Source organism: Rhinatrema bivittatum, chromosome 5 (genome assembly GCF_901001135.1).
Source record: "Rhinatrema bivittatum chromosome 5, aRhiBiv1.1, whole genome shotgun sequence".
In the NCBI taxonomy this organism is placed as follows: domain Eukaryota; kingdom Metazoa; phylum Chordata; class Amphibia; order Gymnophiona; family Rhinatrematidae; genus Rhinatrema; species Rhinatrema bivittatum.
Genome location: NC_042619.1, coordinates 66,512,656 through 66,539,003, shown reverse-complemented (window position 1 = coordinate 66,539,003; position 26,348 = coordinate 66,512,656). Strand labels below are relative to the sequence as shown.

At 42.9% G+C, this 26,348-nt stretch overlaps 1 protein-coding gene across 1 annotated transcript in view; it reads right to left on the bottom strand.

Annotated features, from left to right (window-relative positions):
* DYNC2H1 (dynein cytoplasmic 2 heavy chain 1) overlaps positions 1 to 26,348 on the bottom strand; it is a 1,848,033-nt gene that overhangs the window by 1,164,621 nt on the left and 657,064 nt on the right. Inside the window, exons 40-43 of the mRNA XM_029602426.1 lie at positions 23,951 to 24,080; positions 4,436 to 4,591; positions 2,167 to 2,426; positions 1,239 to 1,485 (exon numbers count right to left, since the gene is read on the bottom strand). Coding sequence (XP_029458286.1) covers positions 1,239 to 1,485; positions 2,167 to 2,426; positions 4,436 to 4,591; positions 23,951 to 24,080 — 793 coding nt within the window. The remainder of the gene's footprint in view (positions 1 to 1,238; positions 1,486 to 2,166; positions 2,427 to 4,435; positions 4,592 to 23,950; positions 24,081 to 26,348) is intronic.

Sequence of the window (26,348 nt, the reverse complement as noted above, 5' to 3'; positions counted from 1 at the left end):
CTAGGCAGCTCGGGTCCTCACGAGCTCCTCTCGGGGGGACCACGGGCTTCCAGAGGTGAAGTTCCAGTTGGCCTCATGGCTTCAGCTCTACTCTTCTCTATCCTCTGGAACTCCTCTTCAGACACCAACCCACAGGAGACCGCACGTAAGTCCAAGAGGCTCAGGTCCTCACGAGCTCCTCCTGGGGGAACCTTGGGCTTCAAGAGGTGAAGATCCCTCCGGTCTCCTGCGCCACGCTGACCTTCGCAGTAAGATGTACCCTGGGAACAGCAGACCGGCAGGGAGCTGTTTGAACTGGAGGGGCCTCAGTAGCCCACGCGGTTCAAACAGCTGATGTTTGACCTGCGCCATGCCAACCTTCGCAGTAAGATGCACCCCAGGAACAGCAGACAAGCAGGGAGCTCAAGCTCTGCCGGCAGAAGACGATACATGGCATCAAAGTTTATGGTTAGTACAGGCCATTTCCTTCTCATTTGTTTAGATATATTAGAAAATCATGAGGGTAATATACTGCTGGGATAGAGGACACATGACACAAACCTTTACTTTTTTAGTTCATGGTATAGTTCAGTGATTTATGATAAAATACTTCTTGCATATGAAGCAATGTGGATTTTCAGAACTGATTAGCAGTTTTTGACAGCTGAAATTAACGAAAGGCAAATAGAATTACTGCCTGTGCTGATTAAGTGGCTACCTGTAGAAATATTAGGAGCAAATTGCTCTCCTAATCAATGTAATATAGCCCTGACTATTTATTATTGAAATTTGGAGCAGTCATGAAAGTTTAAAATAACTGGTGTGAGAGAGCTGTGTGAATGAGGGAGAGAGTCTGAGTGTGTGATTGTCTGTGGGTATGTGTATATGTGAGGGAGAGCCAGTGAGTGTGTGTGTGGGGGGGGGGGGGGGGGAGCTTGTATGTGCGAGAGCCCAAGTGGGGGAGAGAGCTACTATGTGTGAAAGAGCCTGTGTGTGTATATGTGGGGAGGGGAAAGAACCTATGCATGTATATGAGGGAGAGAAAACCAGTGAGTGTGAGTAACTGTGTGGAAGTTCTCTGCCTTACTATAAAAAACAAAACCAAAAAACTATTCCACGGACGGCCACCAGGAGGGAGCTCCATATAGAGCCCATCATAGGGACAGAATTTTTTTTTTCTTATTTTCTTCCTCTAAATCCTAGGTGCGTCTTATGGTCAGGTGCGTCTTATATGGTAGTTCTAAAGTACATGTTCTTACCTGCTGTAGAAAAGCTACAAGAGTGCTGGTTCCCCATTTATCAGGTTTGGGAAGATTGATGTCTTTTAGGTAGAGCACCAGTCTTTCACAATCTTTTGGCCTATAAACTCGTCCAGTATTGGTACTAATTACTAAGCAAGTCTGGCTCAGTTTTTGTAGAACATGATGAGAGGAAGTTTGTGCACTGCAGTGAACTGTGGCAATCTGCGTGGATCGAAGTTGAGAAAAGGCATAACGAAGAAGGAGCCTGAAAAATATAAATGCAGTCAGCAATTAAAAAAAAATCTTAAAAGAAAATAAATGTCACTGGCTGAGAGACTCAGTATTAGTTTAGCTGAACTATATGCTCACCGAACCCAAAAATGAAACCAGGCAATTTGCTAACAATGATATCCTGAAAAGTCGCATTAAACATTCATTGCTTTTTTTTAAGAAAACTATCCTTTTCATTTAAATTGTATATAACGTCTTCTTTATAATTTACTTTAGAATGATTTCTATTGATGTTTTTCCTGAAAGTAAATAAAGGGACTTCTTCATTCTAGCAATCTCCTTTCACAAGTATTAATGAACTTAACTGTACATATGTGCAGTAGTATACAAAAAACAGTTCTTAAACAAATTTACTAAATATTGACAAACTTTAAGATTAGAACAGTACTAGTTGTAGACTGGCTTTGTAGCCCAAGAAGTAAGGATGTCAATGAAAGCTAATGTCTTCTATGTATATGGAGGCAAACAACCCTAAGCACAATATACAGCTGATACATATCTGTTTCATACAAAGTATGGGGGACAATGAATAGCTTGAACACCCTCATCTGGTTTCATAAAAACAATGAAGGACAACAGTTTGGAATACAATTCTAGTTACTTGCAGGGTATCGTTCAGACAGATAGTGTCTAATGTAGAAAAGTAACATCTTACCCCTTGCCGCATCCTTCAGGTCCAACAAGAATAAATGGTTGCTTAGTATCAAGGCCTAACCAAGGTTTGAAGTAATCCAGATTTCTTTGCATATCGGGTGTTTGAATAACAGGAAGTGTCTGGGGATTACTGAAGTCCTCAGATGTCAAGTTTTCAGGTTTTTCCAACTGATATGTCATTAAACTTCCCAACTTAAGGTCATAATATGTCTCCAATGGCTTACGAGGGTCCGGTGGGGATTCTCGTGACCAGTTAAAAATCTTTCAATAAATAAAATGTTTTATGTCAATTGTTCATATTATAAATGAATATTTTTGAATTTTTAAAGATTTTAAACAGTCAATGATCTAAAAAATGTTAAGCTCATTCAACTAAAATGTATTGCCTAAATGCATTTTTCACTGCAAAAAAAAACTTTTTTGGTGTTGCTACAGCTATGAGGTTGATTTTAAAAGCATTTCGCGTGCAAACATACCCATATATGCGAGTATCTGGGCAATGTGTGAGCAATGCAGATTTTAAAAAGCTGTGATTTCTGTGCATAGTACAAGCACACATGTGAGCAAAAAATAAGGGGGCGGGGAATGGATGTTCTGGGGTGGGGCCAACTATTATGTGTACAACTCTGTATTTTAAAACTGACGGCCACAGTGCATGTCAGCTTGTTAGCTGTGTAACTTTACTGCTGCTCCTGATGAGGAGCAAGCCTGCAGATCTCACATTTTTGGGTCTTTATGACAGTGCGAGGGGTCTGGGTCAATTGGGAGGCGTGTGGGATGTAGAACCAGTACGGTCTGGATGACCTTGAGATTGACTAGTCAAACTGGTGGACTAATTGGAAAAGCTGGGAATGTCCCTTGCATGAACATGTTTTAAAATTCGCTCACATACGCACATAAAAGCCAGCAAAGTCCTAAGAGAGATATGCAAGGTTTGCTCGAGTAACCTCTTAGAATTAGGAGCATACTTATACATGGTAGGTGTTTTTTAAATCATACGAGTACAAATGTCGGCATGATTTAAAATTCAAGTGGATCTGCGCTCACACGCCAATATGCGCGTGTATGGGCACAAGCGCGCTCATTTTACAGCTGGCGTGAAAGGCAGGTTGGGTTCCAGTTTTGCCAATAAGTGGCTCTCAGCTTAAAGTTAATGATAAAAAATGCATACCTCAATAACAATTCAAAAATCATGAAGACTAATATTTTTGTGGAGCTACTTTGGATACATAAATACCCAAAGATACTGTAGTCATAGCAAAGAAGAAAAACACATCTGAATGAGTTACACATTAAAACTATTTCATTCCCTTTATACCTACAACTGTCTCATTCTCAGCAAAGTCTCTCATGTGCTTTTCTCCATCTTCCTGACCCCACTTTGCACTTCCCCCATCCCCAAAAATACACACACACGCAGTCACACACACTTTCTACAGAAATATCTTAAACTGCCTCAAATTTATGAGTACTGATCAAAATAATATTATACTATAAATGTAGTCAACTATTTGGTCTCATAAAACAGGTGGCTTTTTATCCCCAGAGCAGCATTTGACACCATCAGACATATCATTCTTGCAGTACCATCAGCCTCCAGCTTTTATGTCAGATCTATACCACAGAGGAGTAAGGAAAAGCATTATTGTGGCTCTTTGGTAAGCCAAGAATAAAGTAGGTAAAGTGATTTTTGTAAGTTTATGGATAATAGAGCAGGATTTGAAATCACAGATGGTTGTTTAATCACTGAAGCATATCTGATCCTATGCTTTGTGAACTCTAAGCATCGCAGGAAAGGCTATTGAGCTTAGGTCATGTGCCTCACAATGAATCAGATGTGCACATCAAAATCTCTAAACACAATTTATTATTTCCTAATTAACTGAAAATCTTGAAGCCCAATAACTTTTAATTGCATTAAATTATCTTATTCTGTGGTAAGCTTGTCATGGCATAGTAGAACATATCTACAATCAATAAACGTTGCTATTGCAGCTAAACATTTTGAGCTTTTATTTTTAATTATTAGAAAGAAGACAACTATTCACCTTAAATACAAGAGCCAAAAGAAACACACACTAAAATAGATGCAAAATACCACAAACATATTTAATATTGCATTATCCTGTATAGTTTATATTACATTACTCTGTATCATTTGTAATAACAACATGGGACTAAGTAGGAATAAAGTTCATTGCAAAGCTACTCTCAAAATTCCCATCATACTAATTCAGCAGTATGTATGATATTGGGAAAAAAAACCTTACCTCCTTTGCAAATTCTTGCCGTGATTTCATGTTAAGATTTCCACCAAGGCCACGAATCAGGCTTATCACAAACTGACCACGATCAGTACACCCATGCAGGTGAGACAACCCATTCATTACGGTTCCAACAAGACTTGTTTCTACCACAAAATCATTCTGTGTATAAAAGTTAAGATTAGTTTAAAAAGAAATGCAGCACAGTTTAAGTGCACAAATATGAAGTTAATCAAAAATGATACCAGACTAGATTAAAAGAGAGGTTAGGTTCTTGTCCTTTGGGCAAGCATAGGATTAAAGTATTATAGATGTAATGATCACTGACCCTGGTGCAGAGAGACACAGGTGAATTGAAATAAGAGGTCCAAGATATGATCTACAGTGACATTTGCCAAACAATGCAAGTCATTTAGGTGTAATTTTTTTATCCTTTCAGTATTTACTTTGTGCCCTAAAGCAGAGTTGCTTAACAGGTGTTTTCCAAGGACAGCAATAACCTTAGAATCACAAGTAGTGAGAGCTCTCCCAAAATGAACCACAAGATCCCACAAAGAGTCAAGAGTAATGACTACCACTTTCTCAGAGGCAAAGACCCCTCTGGACTGAAGGTCTGGAGGAGAGATACAAACTTCCTCCTCAGAAGCAATAGGAGCCGAACCTTGTCTAACCACTCCAGAAAAGCTTCCCACTGACAACAGAAGCAATGACGCTGAGGCAGAAATCGCCACTGCTCCCTCCTGTCCAGCAACGAGTTGAGCCACACTGGACCCTCCCACCGAGGCCGCAGCGGTGAAGCCATGATCCGTTGGAGGCAGATGGTCATCCAAAAGGCTAAATGATATATCATCCATGGCCGAGGTGAGCTCCCCAACACCGACCTCAGCAACTGGAGCTGAAACCCCTTCGAAAGCGGGATGGTCTTTCACACCCTATTAAGCGCAAGAAGATATTATCCTCCTGCTCCGTGCACATCAGCCTTTCTGCCCCCATCAAATACAGTTCATTCGGATTTCCACTACCCATATGCATGACACTGCACTTCTTGGCATTGAATCTCAGCTGCCATATCTTCAACCACTCTTCCAGCTTCCTTAAATCCCGTCTCATTCTCTCCACTCCTTCCGGCATGTCCACTCTGTTGCAGATCTTAGTGTCATCCACAAAAAGACAAACCTTACCTTCTATCCCGTCCGCAATGTCACTCACAAAGATATTAAACGGGACTACATCTTTAATCCAGTGGACTATCATAGCCCGCGACGCCGGCTCACCCTATTTACCCCAACGTGTAGTTGGACAACCGAATCTGGACAGGGAGAGAGATGCTGATGAATATCGCCTGTTTCGGACCTTGTTTGGCAAGAAGCATTTCTTGAGGTATTTGGAGGTTTCTAAACCTCTCAGGAAGATGGACCGGCTATTTTTACTACACGTTGGGAGTAAACAGGGTGAGCCGGCATCACGGGCTATGATAGTCTGATGGATTAAAGATGTAGTCATGGACGTATATGTGGATGCTGAGCAGCCATTGCCTAGTCAGGTTAGGGCTCATTCCACTAGGACTCAAGCAGTATCATGGGTGGAGATTAGATTGTTGTCTCGCATCGACTTTTGTCGAGCTGCAACAGGGTCCTCCTTACACACCTTTTCTAGGCATTACTGCCTGGATTTGCAGGCCTGGGAGGACGCATGTTCGCATGTGCAGTGTTGATCATACTGCGGGCAGCTTCCCACCCTATTCGGAAATAGCTTTGGTATATACCACTGGTGTGGATTAACCTTTCTGAATGCTAAGAAAGGAGAAATTATTACTTACCTGATAATTTCCTTTTTTTTTAATGAAGACAGGTTAATCTACCTTCCCTCTCCTTGGCTGCTGGTTGGTGGTGCTGTTGTCCTCTGGAGTTCCTGCGTCTCCGGGGACTACTGGTAAGTATCATATCCAGTCCCTAGATTAGTGTCATTACACTCCTTGCCTGAGCTCAGTGTTTTCCAGTTAACTGAGTGCTTGAATGGTTGTCTTTTAATAGTCATGTTCATATTTAGTTGTCCACAGTTGATTTTTGCAAAGAATACTGGCAGGCTGATGTCGGTGCATGGGAATATATACCGTGACGTCAGCTTTTATCTGTCTCCATCTGCTGGTAGAGGTGCATAACCCACTGGTGTGGATTAACCTGTCATCATTAAAGAAAAGGAAATAATCAGGTAAGTAGTAATTTCTCCTTTGATTTTAAGCTCTCTAATGAGTTTGTTGTAAAGCACGCTTCATTCTTTGAGTACAAGCAGGATGGTAGTCCACATACATGGGTGACTTCATCAGATGGAGCCTGATGTGGAAAACGTATGTGTAAAAACTTTGACTAGGCACACTGAGCATGACCAATATTCCCTATACCACGTGTCCACGCAGGGGTCCCTCTCCCTCTCTCTTTTTCCATGGAACTGTAAGGATTGCTGTGTGAGTGAGTGAGTTCAGTTTGGCTGTTTTTTGGCCTTGTGGAAAAGCAAAATTGCTTACCTTGTAATAGGTATTATCCCAGGACAGCAGGATGTAGTCCTCACATATGGATGACGTCAGCAACGGAGCCCTAGGCGGGAAAGTTTACTGTCAAAGTTTCTAGAAACTTTTGACTGGCACTGTGGTGCCCACTGAGCATGCCCAGCATGCTATGATATTCTCTGCCACAGGTGTCACTCTTCAGTCTCGTATGTAGCAATAAGCTTTAGCAAAAAAATAAAATAATAAAGTATGAGGCCCAACTCCGCGGGGTGGCGGGTGGGTTCTGTGAGGACTACATCCTGCTGTCCTGGGATAATACCTATTACAAGGTAAGCAATTTTGCTTTATCCCAGGACAAGCAGGATGCTAGTCCTCACATATGGGTGAATAGCAAGCTAGAGGCTGAGTCATTTTGCATTGAGGCAACAGTGAAGTATTGCTGTTGTAATGAGTCAGCCGAAGATCACAGAACATTGGATGTAGAAGGAGTTGGGATTATACTGGAAACAAGTTCTTTAAGACAGATTGTCCATAGGCTGAATCTTGTCGTCCTTCTTTGTCCAAGCAGTAATGAGCTGCAAAGGTGTGAAGAGAACTCCATGTTGCAGCTTTACAGATGTCAAGGATTGGCACTGAACGATAGTGTGCTACTGTGGTTGACATTGCTCTTACTGAATGTGCCTTTACTCGCCCTTGGAGAGGAAGGCCTGCTTTTTCATAGCAAAACTGTATGCAATCTGCTAGCCAGTTGGATAGAGTATGTTTACCCACTGCTTTACCAGGTTTGTTTGGATCATAAGAAACAAATAGTTGATTGGATTTCCTGTGGACTGCAGTGCGGTTTAAATAGAAGAATAGAGCACGTTTACAGTCTAAGGTGTGCAAGGCTGTTTCTCCTGGATGGGAATGAGGCCTTGGAAAGAAAGTGGGTAAAACTATAGATTGATTCAAGTGGAATTCCGTAACTACCTTGGGAAGGAATTTTGGATGTGTACGGAGAACCACCCTATCATTTAAGAATTTTGTGTAGGGTGGGTATGTAACTAGTGCTTGTAACTCACTAACCCTTCTAGCTGATGTAATGGCTATGAGGAAGATAGTCTTCCATGTGAGAAATTTTAGGTCACAGGAGTCTATGGGTTCGAAGGGGGAACGCATGAGTCTTGTTAAAACCAGATTCAGGTCCCATTCTGTGACTGGTGGCCAAATTGGTGGTTTAAGGTGAGTTAATCCCTTCATAAACCTACTTACAAGAGGTTGAGTGGAGATTGGTGCATCTCTAATCCTGTTATGGTAAGCTGAGATTGCACTGAGATGTACCCTTATTGATGAAGTCTGGAGGCCAGAGTTTGAAAGATGATATAGTCTAGTAGAGAAATTGTGGGGCAGGAGAAAGGGTCAATGTTCTTTTTCGTGCACCACAAAGTAAATCTTTTCCATTTTGAAGAATAGTTCTTTCTTGTGGAAGGTTTACGTGAAGCTATAAGTACTTGAGATATATTGGTTGAAAGACTGAGTGGTTGTAAGATCAAGCTTTTAACATTCATGCTGTTAGAGATAGGGATTGAAGGTTGGGATGACGCAACTGACCCTGATTCTGAGTTATGAGATTGGGATGTACTCCCAGGCGAATGGGATCCATGAGTGAGAGGTCTAGAAGTGTGGGGAACCATACTTGTTGAGGCCAATACGGGGCTATGAGAATCATGGACCCCTTGTCCTGTTGTAGCTTCACTAGAGTTTTGGTTATGAGCGGTATTGGAGGATACGCGTATAGTAGGCCTGAGTTCCAAGGGCGAGCAAAGGCATCCTTGGCTGGCTGGTTTTTCTGTTTGTGGAGAGAACAGAAGTTGTTCACTTTGTAATTCAGATGTGATGCAAAGAGGTCTATTGTTGATCGACCCCATGTTTGAAATATCTTGGTCGCTACTGAGGGATTTAGTGACCATTCGAGTGGTTGGAATTGACGACTGAGTCGATCCGCCACTACATTTTGAATGCCTGCTAGGTAAGTGGCCCGAAGAAGGATTGAGTGGTTGAGGGCCCAGTCCCAGATTTGTGCAGCTTCTTGACAAAGGAGATACGAGCCCGTGCCTCCTTGTTTGTTGATGTCCCACATGGCAACTGTGTTGTCCGTTTGGATGAGAACAGTGTTGTGTAAAAGGCAGTCCTTGAATGCATGCAGAGCAAAGCGTATAGCTCGAAGCTCCAAGAAATTGATCTGAAATGTTGCTTCGAGTGTTGTCCAAGTCCCTTGTGTTTGGAGATTGTTTATGTGAGCTCCCCAACCCAAGGTGGATGCATCTGTAGTTAACATTATCTGTGGGACTGGTTGTTGAAAAGGTAGGCCTTTGCACAAATTGTCCTTGTTTATCCACCAAAGAAGCGAGGAACGTAGTTGGTGGGTTACTTGAATTGAAGAATGTAATGGTTGAATGGCTTGGATCCATTGTGATTTTAGAGTCCATTGAGTTACTCTCATGGCGTGCCTTGCTAGAGGTGTAACCTGAACTGTAGAGGCCATGTGGCCTAGTAGAATTAGAAACTGATGAGCTGTTGCTTGATTCCTTGAGTAAATCGAGTTTGCCAACTCGGATAATGTTTCTGCTCGATCCACTGGTAGAAAGGCCTTTGCAAGGACTGTGTTTAGTTCTGCTCCTATGAATTGGAGTAGCTGAGAGGGTATGAGATGGGATTTTTGATAGTTGATTAGAAAACCCATGGAGTGAAGTAGAGCAATTGTTCGGTTGAGAGAACTTACTGCTCCCTGGCGAGATTGACTTCTGATGAGCCAGTTGTCTAGATATGGGAAAACATGAATACTTTCCTTGCATAAGTATGCTGCAATTACTGCCAGGCATTTGGTGAAAACTCTGGGAGCAGATGCCAGTCCGAATGGCAGTACTCTGTATTGGAAATGCTGATGACCCACTACGAAGTGGAGATATTTTCGATGAGGAGGGTATATTGGTATATGAGTGTAAGCATCTTGTAGATCCAAAGAACAAAGCCAATCCCCTTTTTGAAGAAGTGGAAGCATGGTGCCTAGAGAAACCATCCTGAACTTTTCTCTTTTTAGAAATTTGTTGAGATTTCTGAGGTCTAGGATGGGACGTAGGCCTCCAGTTTTCTTTGGAATGAGGAAATATCTGGAGTAGAATCCTCTGCCCTGCTGTGTCCGGGGCACTGGTTGAATGGCCCTGGCTCTCAGAAGGGTGGATCATTCTATTTTTAATTGATTTAGTTGAGAATTTTGTTTTGGGTAGGAAGTTGGTGGAAATTCTGGAGGAATTGAGAGGAAATTTAGTTTGTAACCATGGGCAATTATAGAGAGTACCCATTGGTCTGTTGTTATTGTTTGCCAGTGTTTGTAAAAGTGTGAAACTCTTCCTCCTACTGGCAGATGTGTTTGAGGATTTGAAATTATGGCTTGTTCTCTGGTCTGACTCTCAAAACCCCGCCGCTGGACCTGTCTGAGGTGGAGGTTGCGTGCGAGGAGGCCTAGGCTGTCTTGCTTGAGAACGTTGTTGTTGAGGCCTAATAGATCTGCCCCTGGATGTTTGTGAGTAGTATCTACGTGGCCTGTAGTAAGAACGCTTTTGTTCCCTGCGGGGCAAGCATCGTTGTGATTGTGTTGAAGGTTCCTGAGGCATTTGGGACAGCTGGCGTAATGTCTCATTGTGGTCCCTTAGCTGTTGGACTGCTTCCTGGACCTTGTCACCAAATAAATTGTCTCCCAAACATGGCAGATCTACTAGTTTTTCCTGGAACTCAGGCCTGAGATCAGAGGCCTTGAGCCATGCATACCTTCGAGCAGTAATCCCAGCAGCTGCAGTCCTGGAGGCAGTGTCAAAGCTATCGTAAGCTGCTCTGACCTCATGCTTTCCTGCTTCTAGGCCTTTGTTCACTATGGCCTGTGCTGATTCTTGACACTGTGCAGGAAGTGAGTTTACGAATTGCTCCATCTGCTTCCATAAGTCTCTCTGATACTGTGTCATATACAACTGGTATGCAGAGATTCTCGAATTCAGGATTGCTGCTTGATACACCTTTTTTCCTAATGTATCCAGGAAGCGGTGGTCTTTTCCTGGGGGAGTTGAAGAGTGAGGATGGACACGTCTTGACTTTTTCTGGGCAGATTCAACTACCACTGAATTATGTGGTAATTGTGCTTTTTGGAAGCCAGGTGCTGTCTGTACCAGATAGGTGGAATCCACTCTTTTATTTACTGCTGCAACTGTAGAAGGGTGCTCCCAGATTCTGTGTTGTAGATCTAAGAGCACTTCATGGATTGGGATAGCCAAAACTTGTTTGGGAGGATCTACAAATTGTAAGACTTCTAGAGTGTGTTGTCTAGTGTCTTGTTCAGTAGTCAGTTTAAAGGGTATGGTATCTGCCATATCTTGTATAAAACTGGAGAATGATAAGTCTTCTGGTGGGGACTTTTTTCTGGGTTCTGGTGGAGAGGGTTCTGACACAAAGTCCTCAGAAGATGTATTTGTGCCTTGGCTATCCCAGGAGTCTTCATCATCATCCCTGTGAGGGGATCTTGTGATGGGCTTGGATGGTAAATGTAATCCTGATGGACCTGGTAATGGGTCATCGATGGGAGGTAATGGAAGTGTTTGTTTTTCAGGTTGTTTCGGTAAAGTGTCGATGACATCTTGATACCGTTGCAGTAGTCGCTGGAAGAAAGCTAGATCTTGAATTTCTGGCTCTTCCTGTGGTGGTTGGATCGACGGAATAGTTATCGGAATTGACGTCGACGGTGGTCGTCTCGATGTCAGACCTGATGTCGGCGGAGTCATTGGTATCGATGTCGAAGACATCGATGGCAAGTGTGTGTATATCGATGTGGACGTCGTTATTATTTTGGGCGTCGACATCGAGTCTCCTTTAGTCGTCGGTGTGAAGGTCGACACCGGCATCGGTGGTCTCACCGGCATCGGCAAATTTGCCGGCATCGATGCAGAGAGCATCAGCATCGACGAGCCCATCGGTATTAGATGTTGCTCCATAAAGGCCTTGGATACCGCTTGTCTGATAATCTCAGACAATTCCGGCGTTACAACTGTTGGTACCAGAGCAGTTGTAAGCGGTGGCGGAGGCTGAGGTGTAGGATCCGGTGCAGAGCCCTGCAGAGGATCGGGAACCGAAGACGGAGGAGTAGGCCCAGGCACCGGTGTTTCCTCAGTCCGTGGCCGCTTTGCCGAGGGTTCCTGGGGGTCCGTTTCAGGCATCGATGGTCGTCAATGTCGATGCTTATGTTTTAACTTCTGAAGGTCGATGGATTTCGTCGATGATGACGACGGTGATGAAGGATCCCCCGACGGCCCCGGGCGAGGTTTTTTAAGTAGTAAGCGCTTAGACGTTCCAGTCGGGGACAACTTCGAAGACGCCGACGGAGATGGGATAAGCTGAAGCTGGAAAAGATGCTCCATTTTTTCAAGGCGGGTCTTTCGACTTTTCGGAGTCATCTCGGCGCATTGTGGGCAATTATTTACCTCATGTTTTTCCCCGAAGCATAGCACACATTCGAGGTGTGGGTCGGTAATCGCCATTTTCCGAGCGCATACAGGAAAGAAGGGGAAGAGAAAAAACCCTCGAAAAAAGGGACAAATGAGACAGAGGTACTCACCGGCCGGTGAAGAAAAATTACCCCTCTAAATCTGTGACAGAGAATATCTAATTTAATCGACTTTTTCAGTCAAATTTTTTGTTGAGAGGAATCTCAACGTCTCCTTATCCCGCGATGTGAACAGCAGCGCAGAAAGACGAAGACTGAAGAGTGACACCTGTGGCAGAGAATATCATAGCATGCTGGGCATGCTCAGTGGGCACCACAGTGCCAGTCAAAAGTTTCTAGAAACTTTGACAGTAAACTTTCCCGCCTAGGGCTCCGTTGCTGACGTCACCCATAAGTGAGGACTAGCATCCTGCTTATCCTGGGATAAACTTTGTTTCTCTTCCATTTTTTTTTCTCGTTGTTCCATCACCCGATCCCTCTTGGTGCCTTTCTGAAGTGTCTACTAGTCAGGGTTTTTGGCGATTTGGGTAGGTTTCCTTTCGTGGTCGAGTCCCCCTAGTCTGCGGTGCATCGGTGCCCGCCAGCCATCAATGCCCAACCATTGTCATCTTCCATTTGTGTCCCTTTTGTTTCCTCTGACATGGCCACTTTCGGTTTTTGGTGTTGCTGCCAGTGCCCGAGGACCATGTCCATTACAGATCGATATGAGACTTGTCTTCTGCTTCGGGGCATCACATAAAGTCTGGTGTCACTGCTTATGCGCCCAGATGATAGCTTTAGCTATCGCCTTGTCACATTGTTTCGCCGACTTCAGATCAGATCATTAGACACTATCACCCCAAGGTCCTACTTACACTCTTTACATGTAGATGTGGCAATGATTCAAAAGACACATCTCTCCTCTATGAAATCCCTTAAATTGAAACAGGCCTGGGTTTGGGGAGATGTTTTTTAGTCCTGCGCAGCACAAGAAGAAGGGGGTGGCCATTTTATTTCATAAAAGGCTGGGGGTTCAGGTCTCTCAGCACTCTGCAGATCCAGAGTGTAGATGGGTTTCTGTTCAGGAAACTTTGGGATCTGAATGTTTTGTATTTTTTTTTAATCTTTATGCACCTAATACTGATGACCAGGTTTTGTTTTCAGACTATTATTTCTCACATATTAGGTATTGGGTTCCTCCAGGTGTGTCATCGGCAGTGACTTTAATCAGCCTTTAGACCTTTTTTTAGATAAGCAGTCTAGTGCAAACATTTCCTACACCAAAGCATATAAGGTTTTGCATAAAGTTTAGTTGACCCGAGGAGACTGTTGCACGCCATTGATGTTGCGCTGGTGGTGGACCCTTGGCCCGAGGCGGGGTTCACCTACGGGTCCCCACCGTCGGGAGGCGGAACTGACTAGGAGACGGAGGCCAACTGGAGCTTCGCCAATACCAGCCCTCGTTCCCCACAGGTTGAGCCCTTAGGTCCCTGGGCCGACTTGTCTTAGGCGGGCCTCCATGTGGCGACTTCCAGTAGATGAGATGGTCCTTGTACTGTGTTGTAAATTCACCCCTTTAATCAGTACATTCAGTACCTTTGTCCCCCTTTACCCTAACTCCTGTAACTAGTATTTATTTTTTACAATTTTTGAATCCTAGTGCCCAGTTTTACTTACCCCCCTGTTAATACTCCTGCACCCGTTTATTCTTTAAACGTTCATATGTTATTTTTGTTCCTTGTAAAGGCTATGCCTAATGACAGCCTTGCTGTCTCTGTTCTAAGTTACATGTGAACCGATACGATGTTAAAACGGTTGTCGGTATACAAAAATTATTTATAAATAAATAAATAAACAAATAAATAAATAAATAAATAAAGGGTGGCCGAGGACCAGCAGAGGTATCAGGGGACCAGTGTAGGTCTGGATGAGGCAAGGATCCAGAGACCCGGGCGCCAACAGGAACAGGGCAAGACAGGGTGCCCAGGTAGAAGAAGGCCGAAGCCTCAGAGGCCAAGTCCAGAGAGATACCAGAGGCGTGGTCGAAAGCAAGTTAAAGTCAGGGCAGGCAGCTGAGCAAGGCAAGGTACAGAGTCCAATGGAGAAAAGGTCAAAGCCAGAGAATCAATCCTGAGCGTGGTCCAACGTAGCAAGGGTCAAAGCCAGAGAAGCAATCCTGAGCATGGTCCAACATAGCAAGGATCAAAGTCAGAGAATCAGTCCTGAGCGTGGTCCAACATAGCGAGGGTCTAAGCCAGAGAAGCAATTCTGAGCGTGGTCCAAAGTAGCAAGGGTCAAAGCCAGAGAAGCAATCCTGACCGTGGTCCAACATAGCAAGGGTCAAAGCCAAGGAGTCAGTCCAGCAAGACAAGGAAGAAACCAAGGTACGGGTTTTTTCTGCAAGGTAAGAGACCCAGGGAGACCCGATGGGAGTCAAGGAGGTCCGCGGAGGAGTGTGGAACAGCTGAGTAGGCAGTAGGTGCTCAGGGACGTAGGCGGCTGCCCACAGCCGCGATCGAGGATGGTCCGGGTCCGGGAGCAGCGCTGCAAGGGTGAGTAGGCCCGTTTGCGGGCCTACCGCGGACAGGGCACGCAACAACTGATAAGGATTACAGTTTGTTTTCTTCCCCTCATTCCATGTACTCCAGTATTGATTATTTTTTGGTTTCTGGTTCCCTGATTCCTGGTGTTCAATCTGCTCATATACACCCCATTTTAGTTTCTGATCATGCTGCAGTTTCCTTGAGTATTACTTTAGGCTCTCCATCAGTGGATGATCATCTTTGGCGGTTTAATTCTGCGTTATTGGAGGATCCCTCTTTTTCTGAGTTTTAACAGGATAAAAAAGCTGAATATTTTTTACATAATGATACCCCTAATGTTACTTCTCCCATAGAATGGGCGGTCTTCAAGGCGACCATCAGAGGCGAGATTATCAGTGATAGTATTCAATCTTGAAAGGTGGAATGAGCAGTTCATTCATTACACTCCTCTGTAGCCCAATTGGAACGGGAACACATATCTTGCCATTTTCCAAAACATCTATAGAGAGCTTGTTATGAATATAACAAGTTAATGAGTTCACATGCTGATAAATCTCTATTTGCTCAATAGGCTCAGCATTATGTAGAGAATAATAAATGTGGCCACCTTTTAGCCAATTATTTATGGCAGACACAGGAAAAGAAGCACAGCCAAGTTATTAAATCCCCGCTTGGCAATGTTTTGTTGTCTGACCATGACATTTTGAATACCTTTCGTGATTTCTATTCTGATCTGTATCAGTCTGAATCTCCCTCCTCTGCACTTGATATTAATCATGTCCTTTCACAGATTTCTCACCCGTCTCTCTCAGAGGAGCAGCGAAAAGATACTGGACAGTCCCATCACTGTGGCATTGTCAAAGCTTTATCTACCTTGCAGAAAAAGAAGGCACCCAGACCCAATGGATTCACTGTGGATTTTATCGTGCATTCCAAAAATTACTTGTCCCTACATTACATACCTTTTACTCTAATTTAGTATATTACCCTACTTCAAACTTAATCAATCTGCTTTATTAAACACTGGCTAATTTCTAATTATGCCCACCATTTACTGCACATTCAAGAGTTGGCCAAAACACTCCCTTCTCCTGTAATTGCCTTGTCTCTAAATGCTGAAAAAGCATTTGACAGGGTTGAATGGCAGTATTTGTTTACTATTCTGAAGTGGTTTGGATTTGGCTCTTCCTTTCAGACCTGGATTCAGTTAATATATAACCATCCCTCAGGACTTTTGTACCTTAACAATGAGATATCTCCCTGTTTTGTTTTACATAGGGGTACCTGGCAGGGCTGCCTTTTGTCCCCTTTTCTCTTTAATCTGGCTTTGGAACCCCTGTTTCTGGCTATTAGGTAAGACTCCAGAATTGAGGGTGTTACCTGTGGTTCGGATACCTACAAACTTTTGGCATATGCAGATGATTCTATGGTTTTTTTTTTTTGCTAATCCTGTTTCTTCCCTTCCTCATCTGTTTTCTCTAACCTCTGTTTATTCTTCTTTCTCTGGCTATCACATTAACTGGCATAAAACTGAGCTTCTTCCCCTGAATCAGTGTGGGGTGATGATTGACCTGTCTGGTTATCCATTTCACAAACCAGTACAAGGTCTTAAATATGTGGGTAATCGATTTTATACTACATTATCCCTCTCCCTGACTCACTGTAAGTTTTGCTTCTACAGATGTTGCAGGACTCTATAGTGCAGTGGTCTTCACTTTATCTAACTTTGTGGGGAAGAGTGGATCTCGACAAAACGGTGCTGGCCCCTCGCTTAAACTTTGTATTCTCAATGAACCCTATTTTATTTCTAGTGGTTTCTATAGGCATATTGATCGCCTGCTTTCTCTCTTTTTATGGCGGAATAAGGCACCTTGCATTGCTCTTGATACATTGAAAGCCGACAAAAGTCGAGGGGGGTTAATTTCCCTGATTTCTATGGTTACCATCAAGCATCTATTGTTACAGCAGGGCTATTACTAGTTATCAGCTTCCTTATCTATTTTGGATGGTTCCCGATGGGTGGCTATAGAACAGGACTTTGTCTCCCCCTTCCTCTAGACAGGGTTCCTGGTATGTCTCCTCTGGGTTCTATTAAGTCCAACCCGATTTTGTATTCCACTTTCGGGCTTTTTCCGAATTTGAGCATTTCAACACTCCCTCAGTCTAGGGAAGTTTTCCCGGTTGGCGCCATTATGGCATCATAGGACTATTTCTATTGGTGGTACCCCTATTAATTGGAAGAGCTGGCAAGCTTGTTATACTTGGTTTATTTCTTCACTTATATGTGATAATTCTCTTCTTCCCTTAGCTGAACTACAAGAGACTTACTTAATTCCCAAATCTCAGTTTTATGCCTGGTTGCAACTCAGACATTGTTTAACATACTCTCTTCTCTCTCACTTTACTCTTCATGACCTCCTTCTCTATATACTGTATACTGTTCGCTTGGCCATTTAGCTTCTAGAATTTATAGGTCTTTGAAGGCTTCTCTTTTCCCGGTGCAAAAGGGGTTACAAAACATTTGGCTTTTGGAAACTGAATGTTCTTCCGATGATGTGGATTGGGGATCTTTCTGGTGCTTTTCTCTACGGGTTTCATTGTCTTCCAGTTTGACATAATCCTCTTTTATTGTTTCTCAAAGAGCAGTCTGCACTCCTTAGAAACATTTTTGAGCTGGGATATTACCCTTTCATGTTTTTTGGTCCTGCTCTTCTGCAAAAGCCACCCTGTCACACATGATATATTATTGCCCATGGTTTTTTCCTTCTGGCAAAAGGTGTGGGACATTATATCCTGGGTTTTATATGTCAAAACTCCCCTCACTTATCAATTAACACCAACGCAGAAATCGGGCCACACACCTGACCTCATCTTTATCAACAACAAAACATCACGCACCAACAACCCCCTCACAACAACCAACATCCCATGGTCCAACCCAAACTGATCCATGCTACACTCCAACTCTAAACCAACCACACAGAAACCAGCTACAACAAAAAATACATCAAATTCCCCAAGCCATGCCCCAGTGAAGACATCGCTGAAGCCCTCCCCACAGCATTAAAAGATCTTAACCTCAACACCGCAAACACAGCTACCAACTCCTGGCTCACCATCAATGCTGAAATAGCAAAAGCAAAATGTCCTATCATCACCAAAGAAATCAAAACTGGGAGCTCCCTCAAAGCACCATGGTACAAACACGAACTGAAAAACATTAAGCGAATACTTCGACAAGCTGAAAAAAGTGGAGAAAATATCCTACCCCAACCCACCTGGACAGATAAAGAACAATACTTCACACCTACAAAACTGACATAGATCATGCCAAACAACAATACTACGCAAAGAAAATCCACGATCACCAATACAACCCAAGAGCCCTCTTCAACTTCGTCACCAAGCTTACCCAACCCATCCAAACTCCACCCTCCAATGAGAATGCCTCAATAACCTGCGACAAACTAGCACAATTCTTCCTAGACAAAATCTCCAAACTAATAACGCCCATCTCTCAACTACCAAGGATACAATGACCTCACAGCCCACTACCGTCCCCACCTGGACCACCTTTGAACCCATCGTCTCTACCGAGATAAAAACCATCATATGGAAAATAAACCCAGCCACACACCCCCATACCTATCATAACCTTGAAACTAATCCCAAATATCATAGCCAAACCTACAGCAAACATCATCAACACATCCCTAGAGCAAGGAAATTTCCCCGAAGCCCTGAAACCTATCAGCATCATCAAACCTATACTAAAAAAAACCACACCTTGATTCCAATGACCCTACTAACTTCAGACCCATATCTAACCTCTCATTCTTCACAAAAATTCTTGAAAAAACTGTTAACCATCAACTCACTGAACACCTGGAATCACAAAAAATTCTATATCCATCACAATACGGATTCAGAAATAACCTCAGCACAGAGACACTCTTACTTACCCTTACCGACTCAGCACTCAGAGGACTAGATGCCGGCCACTCCTACCTTCTTATATTACTAGACATATCCCCTGCATTCGACACCATCAACTACAACACCCTCCTAACAAGACTAAGCGAGATTGGACTAGACGGCACCACAATCAAATGGTTTAACTCCTACCTAACAAACAGATCATACAAAGTAACCTTCAACAACAAAGAATTAAAACAGTTCCCCCTTTCACATGGCGTCCCTCAAGGATCATCACTTTCCTCCACCCTTTTCAACATCTACATGCTCCCACTATGCAAACTCCTCACCGACCTGGGCTTACAATACTTTGTATACGCCGATGACGTCCAGATCCTCCTCCCCATGAAAGAAGGCAAACAAAACACCCTCCTACAATGGAACTCCATCCTAGCCCATATAGAAAAACTCCTATCACAAATATCACTCACCATTAACCACACAAAAACAGAAATCCTACACATCTCTAACAATCCCCCTACAGAGAATATCCAAGACCATTCTTCCACACAGAGCAAAAGCCAAATTGTTGCAACTGTAAGAGACCTAGGCATCACATTACACTCCGAGCTCAACCTGAAAACCTTCATCAATACTATAATAAAAGAGGGCTACTTCAAACTACAAGCCCTCATAAAAATCAAACACCTACTACTCACTCAAGACTACAGGTCAATACTCCAGGCCCTCATCCTATCGAAACTCAATTACTGTAACTCCATCCTCCTTGGACTCCCTGCCTCCACCCTCAAACCACTCCAGCTACTGCAAAATGTGACAGCCAGATCCCTCACAAACTGCAAGCGCTCCACACACATCACCCCCATACTAAAAGACCTACACTGGCTCCCCATAACCCACAGAATTCAATATAAAGCCCTCACCCTCATGCACAAATCCAGCAACAACACGAAAACAGTCTGGCTAAAGGACACCCTTCATCCATACACCACGCAAAGAAACCTGCGCTCTAAAAACACTGGACTACTCACTATCCCCTCCATCAAACAGGCCCACCTCACCTCAACACGACAACGCGCAATCTCAATAGCAGGCCCCGCACTGTGGAACAAACTACCAGCAAAACTCCGAACAGAACCCTCATCACAAAACTTCAAGAAAGCACTAAAAACCTGGCTTTTCCGAAAAGCCTATCCCGCCAACAATTAACCCTCGCCACTGAGATCCAACCCTAAACAACCAGCTCTATAACCCCACACATAACCCACTAGAGAACTCAATACATCTCCAACCAAAGGCCCATACTTTTCACAATAACGTTAGCCATTATAATGTTAAGAATTAAGTTGTGTTTGTTATTCAATGTAATAATATTATAATTGTTAGAGCGATACGTAGATGCAGTTTTTTACTATGTTACAATGTTGCAATGTAAAGATAATATGACTTGTTGTCACACTATCACTTAAGTTATTATGTAAACCGATGTGATACTTATGTTTGAATATCGGTATATAAAAACAAATAAATAAATAAAATAAATAAATATTGTTATTTTCCATGGGACTGCTGCTCCGTTTTCACTTTCTCCTCCACATTGTAAACTGTTGGATTTTTTTCCTTGCAGTTACTATCCATTTGATTATGTCTTACTGGAAGCACAGTTATGTACTCAATGAGCACTTTTAGTCGAATTCCATATGTCTTTATTGTAAGTATGAAAAAGCTGTTGCTGTTAAAAGCTCTCGGCTCGCTATGTGGTCTCAGGTTCGGAAGACGCTTGATGATTTCTTTGCTTCTCATAGTTAAGCTAAGTCGGTGCATAACCTGCAGTTCTATTATTGTCTTGTTTTTCTTTTTTTAGTATTAATTTGGTTTTGACTTACCAATCATGCAGCCCTATTATAAGCATTTCTTTTTTCTTGTATTTGTACTCTTTCTTATTAAACTCATAATAAAATATTTTGAACTTAAAAAAAGGATTTGGCAGGGGGTCGCTAACTACTCCTGAAGAAAGGATTGCAGCCCTTGAAAAAAATTCCACCCAAGAAAAGGCAGAAGGATCAATACCAAAACCAGGGGGTGTCTGTCCTGCATCCACTGAGTTGCCTTCCCCTGCTGATGAACCAGTTAGGGGAGCCCCAATACCAGGCGAAACCTCTGGTAGTTCCCCCTCCAGTCCCATTCCTGCATCTTGCTGGGAAGGGTGGGGCTCAGCAAAATCAGTCGGAGACAACTCTCCCTGAGCCTCCAAGCAGTGCTGACAAAGGTTAGAGGGGATGCGAGGCTGTGATGCTCGAATATGGCAAGCAGCCAAAGGGGTAAGGTGCTTAGGCTTCTTGGCTACTGGCGCCATAAACACCCGCTAGCAGCACGCTCCCAAAAGTGTCTGACAATTATGTGCCCAGCTGCAAGCTGCGCACCCGCATTAGCAAGCCTGGACAGAGCACTCAAAAAACAAACTCTATCCAAAAGGTGCACACTACCAATACCCAAAATGTAGGTGCCCAATACGCAGTCCAGGTAGGTGCCCACCTAAGCACCCACCTGATCGTACACCCAGGCGAGCAAGTGCAAACAGATCTCAGACACTGTTTCACAGCAGACTTGTGCATAGAAATACATGCGAATGCAGCCGCGGCCTACCATGCGGTGTCTAAACAAAGCCTGAGAGCAGGGTCTAGCCAAAAAGGCTGCTCAATCCGCCAAGCTGCCACGATTCCCCAAGCTCCCCTGGAGAAAGGAACGAACGTCAGATCAGCGCACCGAACTCGGAGACCAGAAGGGGAATCCCTAAAATTAACTCCTCTTCTTTTTCTTCTTTTTATATATTTACTCTTTACTTAGCTCAGCCCACACCCAGCTGAGTGCAGAGTCTGTCTCTGGCTGCGGGGGAAGAGGGTAAAGGCCTTCACTGCCATGCTCAGTTTCCTGCACCCACTAGCTTCTCAGAGGATTGTCTCTCTACAGCTAAGTGTACGCCAGAAAACCAGCTACCGGACAGAAGCACTCTACTGAGGGAAAGATATGCAGATATCACCTGAGGAAAACTCGACTAAGAGAGAGACCAGAAGGTATCACTACAGGAGAGCAGGGCAAATTAATTTCCTTCTTCATTCTCCTTCTAAATTTTTTTTAAAGCAATCTCCAGTAGGGAGATGCACATCCACCATCTACTGGAGACAAAGAATACTGGTGGGCTGATGTCAGTGCAGGAGTATATATATACCGTGATGTCAGCTTTGTTTCATCTCCATCTGCTGGTAGAGGTACAAAACCCACTGGTGTGGGTTTTGCACCTGTCTGAATGCTAAGAAATGGAAGAACACACTGTAGGTTACAGTATGCTTCTCAGCTAGATGACTGCCAGCACAACTGAACTTGATATGGGCACGTGATATAAATGAAATGGAAAAACTGGGAACTACGAATAAAGTTTGGGGTGTTTTGGTGTCAGGCTTTCCCTGTTAATATGACAGCATGAAGGACTGGAGTAGGTTCCTAATTAAGGTTCTAAGATCACTAGAAAAATGTACATATGTAATGTTCATGGGATGGATGACAAGTAAGAGAATATGGTGGGTGAGACCTGGATATACACAAAAGCCTACTAGGTCTGTGCCAAGGATGGCACAATTTTGAAGGCAACAAAGCTTCTGTCCTTTACCGCTCCACAAACGTCCAATCCTGCCATTCCTCCTCCTCTTCTGTCCTCCAATCCCATGGCCTTAGATTCCAGCAACACTGTCCTAACAAGGCAACATATGCACAGTAACAGACTTTGTCCCCCTCATGAAAGACCAGAGAGGGCAAGAACACTGTGGTGTTTGTGAACATGGGTCAGGATGGAAGGGAGGGGGGGAAACAGTTGGATATCTGCAGGGGGAGGGGGGAGGCAAGGGAATCAGAAGTCCCTAGGGCAGGGGTGGCCAACTCCAGTCTTCAAGAGCCACAAACAGTTCAGGTTTTCAGGATGTCCACGATGAATATGCATGAGATATCTTTGCATACAATGGAAGCAGTGCATGTAAATCTATCTCACATATTAATTGTGGACATCCTGAAAACCAGGCCTGTTTGTGGCTCTTGAGGACCGAACTGGCCATCACTGTCCTGGGAGTTGCAGGGGAATTGGAGGCCCAGAAGGAGCAGGAAAATCAGATGTCCATTTTTTGGGGGAGAGGAGATGGAGAAAGCAGCAGAGGAGAGTTAGTTTGCAAAAGCAAGCATATGGGCAAACCAAATGGGCCATATGGTCCTTTATCTGATGTCAAGTTCTACACTGAGAGGTCAAGGATGGGGAGGTAAAGAAAATCAGAGGATCACTTGGGGTTCGGAGGTCTGCAAGGGGCAGAATTAGGAAGTCCGGGTGAGGGAGGCAGGGTAGCACAGCAATAACAGTGCCTAAAGATGGCAAAAGTCAAAATCCATCCCTGGATAGTGTTACACAACAAAAAAGTCACATAATGGAGAAGTGTTTTGGTAGCTAAATACATAAACATGCAAACTTATTTTTGAATATACAGCAGAGATGATACAATTACAGTTAGATAAAACCAAGGAGTCAGATCCCATTAATTTCATTACAGATACATAACAGAGAAGAATGACTGGAATTCTAGCCATGTGTTTCAGAGTCAATCATTTTATTATCCCTAGGGAGACCATATACAAGAAGTGTAATTGTACATGCATCTAATTTTGTATTAAATTATAAATGTCACATCTGCAATGGCAAATTCCTAGTCTAATTTACGAGACTTCCAAATTATATAAATCAGAACAGAGGCATTAATCATCAGTTGGTCTCTGTTTTTGTACATGTAAAAAAACTTGCAAGAAAAAGCACAAAAATATAGATTTAATATGATTGATACAATAGAAACAGTAAATAATTACAGTACATCTATAGGTAATCTGATAATCGATCTCATTCTAACACAAACTAAAACAGAAAAATTTAAGAACTCATGTATTTTATCATTTGTGGATCATAAATTATGTGGATCATAAATTATAAGGTTACTTACCTGTTTTAGAACCCAGTTTAAAGCTCTTTCAAAATAATCTCCAATCCAGTTTTCCAGATTATGTCTACAGTTTTCAGGCTGACTTCTTAGCCATGACTTAATCAGAGAATTAAGATCTGTGTCTTCATCACTATAAATGGAAATAGCAAATTAAAGGCATCTGTGCAGTTTTTTAATTCTAAAAGTAGATCACATTTGGTCAAGAAAAATCTCAACTAAGATTGCTCAGAAAAAAAAAAGGGGCAGTTGGCAGTAGATCAAGAGCAATCTCAAAGCTCACAGTAGACTTTTCTGGTGTACTGATGCATTACAGTATGTCAGGTCAGTTATTTGTAATATGGAGGCCTGCTCAAGATGCATGTTGTTGACAAATATGAGGTGAACTGTAATTCTGGAACATGGATTTTACCGCTGCAAAAGCAGCAGTCAGATCATTCATCTCTGATTGGCCAGTGATTGTCTAATGAATCAAATAATTTCAATTCAAAAGCAATGTTTAATGCTCTGAAACCAATTGTTTTCTATAATGTATCCTGGAATTTGATTTAATGGATACTCAAATATCCTGGCCATTTTGCGGTATATAAAAACCTTTTAAATAAATAAAATAAATAAATAACATGGAAAACATTACAGAGTTTCAACATACTCCGCTATCATGAGGTATAAGACCAAATGTTGAGCGGATTGAGAACCTAGAAGTATAAGAAAATGCCATACTGGGTCAGACCAAGGGTCCATCAAGCCCAGCATCCTGTTTCCAACAGTGGCCAATCCAGGCCACAAGAACCTGGCAAGTACCCAAAAACTAAGTCTATTCCATGTAACCATTGCTAATGGCAGTGGCTATTCTCTAAGTGAACTTAATAGCAGGTAATGGACTTCTCCTCCAAGAACTTATCCAATCCTTTTTTAAACACAGCTATACTAACTGCACGAACCACATTCTCTGGCAACAAATTCCAGAGTTTAATTGTGCGTTGAGTAAAAAAGAACTTTCTCCGATTAGTTTTAAATGTGCCCCATGCTAACTTCATGGAGTGCCCCCTAGTCTTTCTACTATCCGAAAGAGTAAATAACCGATTCACATCTACCCGTTCTAGACCTCTCATGATTTTAAACACCTCTATCATATCCCCCCTCAGTCGTCTCTTCTCCAAGCTGAAAACTCCTAACCTCTTTAGTCTTTCCTCATAGGGGAGTTGTTCCACTCCTTTTATCATTTTGGTAGCCCTTCTCTGTACCTTCTCCATCGTAATTATATCTTTTTTGAGATGCGGCGACCAGAATTGTACACAGTGTTCAAGGTGCGGTCTCACCATGGAGCGATACAGAGGCATTATGACATTTTCCGTTTTATTCATCATTCCTTTTCTAATAATTCCCAACATTCTGTTTGCTTTTTTGACTGCCGCAGCACACTGCACCGACGATTTCAATGTGTTGTCCACTATGACACCTAGATCTCTTTCTTGGGTTGTAGCACCTAATATGGAACCCAACATTGTGTAACTATAGCATGGGTTATTTTTCCCTATATGCATCACCTTGCACTTATCCACATTAAATTTCATCTGCCATTTGGATGCCCAATTTTCCAGTCTCACAAGGTCTTCCTGCAATTTATCACAATCTGCTTCTGATTTAGCTACTCTGAACAATTTTGTGTCATCTGCAAATTTGATTATCTCACTCGTCGTATTTCTTTCCAGATCATTTATAAATATATTGAACAATAAGGGTCCCAATACAGATCCCTGAGGCACTCCACTGTCCACTCCCTTCCACTGAGAAAATTGCCCATTTAATCCTACTCTCTGTTTCCTGTCTTTTAGCCAGTTTGCAATCCATGAAAGGACATCGCCACCTATCCCATGACTTTTTACTTTTCCTAGAAGTCTCTCATGAGGAACTTTGTCAAACGCCTTCTGAAAATCCAAGTATACTATATCTACCGGTTCACCTTTATCCACATGTTTATTAACTCCTTCAAAAAAGTGAAGCAGATTTGTGAGGCAAGACTTGCCCTGGGTAAAGCCATGCTGACTTTGTTCCATTAAACCATGTCTTTCTATATGTTCTGTGATTTTGATGTTTAGAACACTTTCCACTATTTTTCCTGGCACTGAAGTCAGGCTAACCGGTCTGTAGTTTCCCGGATCGCCCCTGGAGCCCTTTTTAAATATTGGGGTTACATTTGCTATCTTCCAGTCTTCAGGTACAATGGATGATTTTAATGATAAGTTACAAATTTTTACTAATAGGTCTGAAATTTCATTTTTTAGTTCCTTCAGAACTCTGGGGTGTATACCATCCGGTCCAGGTGATTTACTACTCTTCAGTTTGTCAATCAGGCCTACCACATCTTCTAGGTTCACCGTGATTTGATTCAGTCCAT